General features: G+C 48.4%; 1 protein-coding gene across 6 annotated transcripts in view; it reads right to left on the bottom strand.

Moving 5' to 3' along the window:
- Positions 1-3,410: 3,410 nt before the first annotated feature.
- MRO (maestro) overlaps positions 3,411-6,819 on the bottom strand; it is a 79,469-nt gene continuing 76,060 nt past the window's right edge. For 5 of the 6 annotated variants that reach the window (XM_070452518.1, XM_070452522.1, XM_070452517.1 and 2 more), the window contains 2 exons: positions 6,363-6,518; positions 3,411-4,710 (listed from right to left, as the gene is read on the bottom strand). In XM_070452518.1, coding sequence (XP_070308619.1) covers positions 4,504-4,710; positions 6,363-6,518 — 363 coding nt within the window. In that variant the 3' untranslated portion in view covers positions 3,411-4,503. The remainder of the gene's footprint in view (positions 4,711-6,362; positions 6,519-6,819) is intronic. The other variant, XM_070452523.1, reaches the window with a different exon arrangement.

Below are 6,819 nucleotides of genomic sequence, written 5' to 3'. Positions count from 1 at the left end.
GTGTGGCCTTGAGCAGTTTCAGACCTATAGGTTAAAAGTTTCCAGTGAGGCAGAACATGTTAAGTGGCATAAGGTGGCTGGAATGCTCTGGGCATTCAGAGAGGGGAGTTCTTCCCTGACCGAGGGGATCAGGTATCTGACCCAGGTCTTGGAGGACGGACAAGAGACACACGTGAGATGTGCACGCGTGTACGGGTAAGTGTGCCCGGGTGAGTGGGGGAGGGGATCTGAAGCAGGAAGAACAGACCGAGCAGAGGCAGGGAGCCCAGGAGCCCAGGCAGTGTGTAGGAAAGATGGGAGCCAAGCTGAACGGAAGCAGAGAGGGGAACAGAAGAGGCTGGAAAGGAAGTGTGCAAGCGCATGGCTGAGAGCCCGGGATGGCAGAGCTTGGACTCCATTCCCACTAGTTTGGAACTACTCAGTCATTCACCAAATGTTTCCTCATCATGAAGTGAAGTGAAGTGCAAGCTCAGTCGTGTCTGACTCTTTGTGATCCCATAGACTCATCCATGGGATTCTCCAGGCCAGAATACTGGAGTGGGTAGCCTTTCCCTTCTGCAGGGGATCTTCCCAGCCCAGGGATTGAATCCAGGTCTCCTGCATTGCAGGCGGATTCTTTACCAGCTGAACCACAAGGGAAGCCCATTTCCTTATCATAGACAACATCAGATAGAGACAGAAAAACAACTCATGGGCCCTTGCTCTCACCATCACGGAATTCCATGACGACTTAACTTTCTAGAAGGATAGGTTAAACTCAAAGACACCTCATCAAGAGCAGAACAAAACCAGCTAAAAGGCAACACTAGTGACAAGAATTTATTTATTTTTATTTTTTGCTGAGTAACAAGCTGTCCCAAAAGTCAGTGACTAAAAAACAACACTCACCTGATTGTGTGCTAAACTGATTCAGTCGTGTCCGACTCTTTGCAACTCCATGGACTCTAGCCCGCCAGGCTCCTCTGTCCGTGGGATTCTCCAGGCAAGAATGCTGGCGAGGGTTGCCACGCCTTCCTCCAGGAGGTCTTCCCGACCCAGGGATCAAACTCAACTCTCATACACCTCTGCATTGTTAGATGGGTTCTTTAGCACTGGTGCCACCTGGGAAACCCCACTCACTTGATTCCTTACTCGCAATTCTGCAACTTGGGATGGTCTTGATGGAGACAAGTGGTGCTTTTCCATGTGGTGCTAGCTGGGGTAGCTTGATTGACTGGGGTCTGGCTAGAACGGCCAACTTGTGTCATACGTCTGGGTCTCAGATCTCAGCAAGGGCCGGGGTGGCCTGCACCTTGAAGGCCTGTGAGCTTTGTAGTTGCCCAGCCTTGAGGCCAAAGACAGCAAAGAAAAAGCCCAGAGATGGCAATGGGACGTCTACGGTTTTTTAGACAGGGGATATTACACAAAGGCTCCTGGAGCAACAACCAACCATGTGTGGCAGAGGGCAGGCGGGACATGCCAGCACCCTCCTTCTCCACTCCGGGAAGGAGGAGGCTACCATTTATAGGGGGAATTGACATCAGGTGGCCTCATCAGTTACCAGGGGATAATTAAGCCTTATAATTAAGAGGATTGTATAGTCATGTGAGTGAAGCAGGGACTGGCCAAGCAGGACCTACCCAGAGAGCAAGAGGACAACCTTCTTGAGAGGGGAACCCCATAATAGGGGTCCTCAGTTCTCCTCCACATGCCATCTCCGTGTGGTTACCTTGGTCTTCCTTCCAAAACGGAGACTTCAGCCGCTCTTCTTCCTTCCTGGTAGTCTGGCTGTTGATGTGGCAGCTGGCTTCACCCAGACTGCAAACCAGGAAAGTGCTGGGGCTCTTAAAGCATAGCTAGAACCAGCACATGGCCCTGCCAGCACATGCTACTGGTTAAAGTAGGTCCCGAAACCAGCCCCGATTTGAGGGCAGTCACCCAAGGACAGGAGGCCCGATTCCCTGGAGGACACCAAAGTAATGATATACCACAAATCTTAAAGTGATTCTACAGCATCTTCCACAACTTTAACCAACCGAGGGGCCTTAAGGGCACAGATGTTTGTGCTGCCGGGTGTGGAACCTGCCTGCCCACCTCCACCCCCACCTGTTTGAATGCGGTCATTTCTCACGCAGTCACTGATCACTGACTAGAACCGCAGTAGTTCTGAACCAACCTTGCAGCTTAGTTTTGAGAAGGAAGAGGGCTCGGCTCAGAATCATCCCCCAGCTCAGCCCCGCGTCTGGGTGACTCCCTAGAGCCCCTGCTGTCTAGTACCCAAGCGTCAAGACAGGAAGCAAGCAAGCCCACTCACGCCTGGCTCCAGCCGTCCCTTCTGCCCCCCCCCCCCCCAAAGCCTGTCTCTCCCAGGACACGTCTCACCCCCTCGTCTGCGTTATGCGGTCCTGTCTTTGGAGAGAGAGGACAGAAAACTGAGCTCCTGGTGCTCAGGCTGACCTCACGATCCCTCTGTAGCATCTGTGACCTTCTTGTGTTTTCCATTTTCAAGGCTGGACATAGTTGGTCCAGGTATGACCCAAATGCCAAGATCAGCAGTAAATACCAGGATTTCCAGGAGAAGACTGAGAAGACATCTGACTGGAGGGAAGGTGGGACGGACTGTGAGATTTTCCTTTTTATAAGATTTATAAGACTTTTTCCTTTTTATAAATTTATAAGATTTATAAGATTTTTTACAAAAGGGACTGTGAAATTTAACTCATTATAAGACTAATGTGACCCCACTTATAACTAGGATTGATCACCAAAAAACTGACACAGTAGCCAAGAGATGATTAATAAAAATGTATCATCAGTACACATAAAAGCAAAAGTTAACTGAGTCAAACAAAAGAGCAGCAGTGGTGGTTTTTTTGAATTAATTTTATTTTTCTACATTTCTAACCATCCATCAGTTATTCCATAACAGGGCAGTGTGCAGACTGAATGTAGGCCCCTGTAGTCAGGATTTGAATTCCAGTTCGATTAATTACTGGGAAATCTTGGGCAAGTTAATTTCCCTGTGCCTTAGTTTTCTTGGGCTTCCTTGGTGGCTCAGATGGTGAAGAATCCTCCTGCAATGCGGGAGACCTGGGTTTGGTCCCCAGGTGGGGAAGATCGCCTAGAGAAGGGAATGGCTACCCACCCCAGTATTCTGGCCTGGAGAATTCCATGGACAGAGGAGCCTGGCAGGCTGTAGTCCACGGAGTTGCAAAGAGTCAAACATGACTGAGTGACTTTCACTTTAGTTTTCTCACCTATAAAATGAGGGTACTAATAGTACCTTTCTCACGGCTTGTTGTGAGTATTAAATAATACTTGCAAAGTGCTTAGAGAGTGCCCAGTGAACTATAAACATGCTCAATACACATTATTCATTATTAGTATTCCACATATTACCATTAGCTCAAGGTTTTTCAACACACGCTTCATTGATTTTTTTTTCCTCTTTATTAACTCTTGTTTGGAATGATCTTGGAGATACTGACTGTTGATGACGATGAACTAGAAATTGCCCTCCACACTAACTTCTTGGTACCTTGGCCAACTTTAAGTAGGTCTCGCCAGAAAAAGGTATTAATAGCAAATGGCAAAGGATCAATAGCAAATTAAAAAAAAAAAAAAAACTTCAGGTAATATTCTCCTAAGCCTTAAAAATCAAAAAGAAAGGTTGGCGACAGAGATATCCTTAAGAAGAAAAATGCTGAGAAAAAAGCACTGAATCCACATATACTTTAAATGTTTTAAAGAAAGGACGCACCTTGTCATCAAACATGTGTGGAAGAAAATGAGACATAAGATATTTAGAATTTAGTTTCGATGCAACTATACAATTCCACGGCCTTAAGTTTGCCATCAATTGCTCTCCCAACATTCCATCTTCTATCACAATCACCAGAGGCAACAGAGCACCCAAAGGGTTAAAAGAGGGGAAATATCAGCCCCCAGCCATGCGCTCACTGGACCCACCTCCCTGCCGCTCTGTGTTTACAGGATTTTATTTGCATAGAAGAACTGCAGGAGCTCGGGATGGTAGTGGCTCTGAAAGAAATTGGCAAAGGGACACGTGAGGGAAGGATCTGGTAAACCTCCTCGACTCTAGAATGAGTTGATGGTCATCAAAGGCTGAGCTTGAGGATAAACAACTTTCAGGTTCTCAGAGGAGGAGGAATCATCACTTGCATTCACCCAGAGATCTAAGACAGGTGGTGCTAGTGGTAAAGAACCCGCCTGCTACTGCAGGAGACATAACGCAGGTTCCATTCCTGGGTCAGGAAGATCCCCTGGAGGAGGGCATGGCAATCCACTCCAGTATTCTTGCCTGGAGGATCCCATGGACAGAGCAGCCTGGCGGGCTACAGTCCATAGGGTCACAAGGGGTCGGACACAACTTAAGCGACCTAATACACACACAGAGATCTAAACAGGAACTGCCAATGTAATTTGTGCACAGTCCTCTGGGCGTTTTGCCATTTACATTGCATGTGGGTCAACTACAGTTGAAACATTCTCGGCCTGAGTTGTTTATGGGGGTGACTCTCTGGCGTGCCGACCACCTTCCGCCTTAACGCGGCACCGAGTGCGCAGGGATTGGAAGAACGTCTCCTGCCCTCGCTCACTCACCAGCTGCCGGCAGAGTTTCGGGTTCCTTTGATCCTCCTCATTCTGGAAGCTGTAGTCCTTGCTTTGTCTCAGATATGGAGAACAGGCTTGAAAAGTTGTTTTGCAGGCCTGAGAGAAATAATATTACCACGTTATGGTCAAAAACATGAGAGTTTTATAATCCCAAGCAAGGAGGAGGAATGCACCTATCTGTGTGGTCTGGGGACCACTGAGTGTGTGAAAGTCACTCCCAGGAAGTTTGAAGATTTGAATCTTAAAGGATTTATGCTTATGTTTTTTTATTTTTTCAAACTTTAAGCTTTTTACTTTGTATTGGGGTATAACTGATGAACAATGTTGTGATAGTTTCAGGTGAATGGAGAAGGGACTCAGCCATTCATATACATGTACGCATTCTCCCCCAAATTCTTCCCATCCAGGTTGGCACATAACTTTGAGCGGATTTATGCTTTATGCAATGACCATGTCTATAACTTCGGACTGGTGGGGAGGGCAAAGCTTGAGTTTACCACAACCCTTCCTTTCTCATCAAAAGCAGTGGACTGCTCTATTTAAATGGATAACCAACAAGGACCTACTGTACAGCTCATAGAACTCTGCTCAATGTTACGGGGCAGCCTGGATGGGAGGGAAGTTTGGGGGAGAATAGGTACATGTATATGTATGGCTGAGTCCCTTCACTATTCACCTGAAACTGTCACAACATTGTTAATCGGTGATACCCTAACACAAAATAAAAAGTAAAAAAAAAAAAACTATTTAAAAAAGTCATGCTAGATTCCTAAATTCAATTTCGATCTCAATCTCTCTCTCTCCCTCTCCTTCCTTCATGCACCGCCTTAAAGAAGATCAGTGATTTAGTGGAACCCTTTGCTGGGCTTCCCTGATAGCTCAGGTGGTAAAGAATCCACCTGCAATGCGGGAGACCTGGGCTCGATTCCCTGGGTCAGGAAGATCCCCTGGAGAAGGGAATGGCTACCCACTCCAGTATTCTGGCCTGGAGAATTCCATGGACTCTGTAGTCCATGGGGTCTGACAAGGAGTCAGACACGACTGAGCGACTTTCACTTTCACTTGCTCCTAAGGGTTTTGAAACTCTCACCTGCTCTAAAGCAGCCCTGAGGTCCAGCCAATCTCATTAGGACACATTTTCTCCAAGAATGAAACAAAAGTTTTGTGACTCAGACAGTAAAGAATCAGCCTGCAATGCAGGAGACTCGGGTTCAATCCCTGGGTCGGGGAGATCCCCTGGAGAAGGGAATGGCAACCCACTCCAGTATTCTTGCCTGGAGAATCTCATGGACAGAGGAGCCTGGTGGGCTACAGTCCATGGGGTTACAAAGAGTCACACACAACTGAGCAATTAACACACTTCTCACTTTTAACAGGAAGCTAAGAAGCCACATCTGAACCAGGTGTGATGATAAAAGCTAGCTGGGAGTGAACGAATCTCCTCTAAGAGGAGCTGCTGCCCGAGAGTCAGCCAGCACCTCCCTGCCCCCTCTCCATCAACCTGACTGTATCAGGCATTGACAGGGGCCAGGACCAGGCAGGCAGGGCAGGAGCAGATGGAAAAGAACACCCCTGCTCAGAGAGGAATCAACCAGCCATCAGAGAGGCACTTTCTCCAGGACTCACACGGATGCTCCTCTGAGCGTCCACGACGGAACTGGCATCCCGACTCAGCAGGGCTGCCTCCCCGCTACCTCCGCAAATGGTGCCGCGGTTCCAGGCGGTTGCCCGGAGAGGCTCAGACTTACCGTGGCCACCTGGGGATTCCTGTCCTGTAAGTGGGTCAGGAGGGAGTCTTGAGTCTGCTTCACCTGACGGGTAAAGAACCTCTTCCACTTCCGTCCAGCAAGCGCAGCCAGTTGCCCAAACAAGACAAAGGCCGAGTATCTCAGGCTGTCATTCTCCTGCGGGTCCCCCGTGAACAGAACAACAAGCCCCGGTCAGTACCACAAAGAGCTGCATCACGGGACAGTGAGGCCCTATTCCCTGCACGTTCCAGGTGGGCCCTGATCTCCCACCTCAGCACTCGGCTGGCTGGGCTGGGGGATGGAAAGGAGACCCCCTGAGTCTGCACTGAGGCTCTCCAGCAGACTCGGGCTTAGACGCGGGCATCACTGGGGCTACTCCCAGCTCCCCAGAGTTTTTCTTCATTATTTAATGTTTTGGAGATTGACAATGTTTACAGGGTTTGAAATTCAAAATAAC

Source organism: Odocoileus virginianus, chromosome 22 (genome assembly GCF_023699985.2).
Source record: "Odocoileus virginianus isolate 20LAN1187 ecotype Illinois chromosome 22, Ovbor_1.2, whole genome shotgun sequence".
Classification (NCBI taxonomy): Eukaryota; Metazoa; Chordata; class Mammalia; order Artiodactyla; family Cervidae; genus Odocoileus; species Odocoileus virginianus.
Note: the sequence above shows the minus strand (reverse complement) of the source record. Positions and strands in the feature narration are given on the sequence as shown.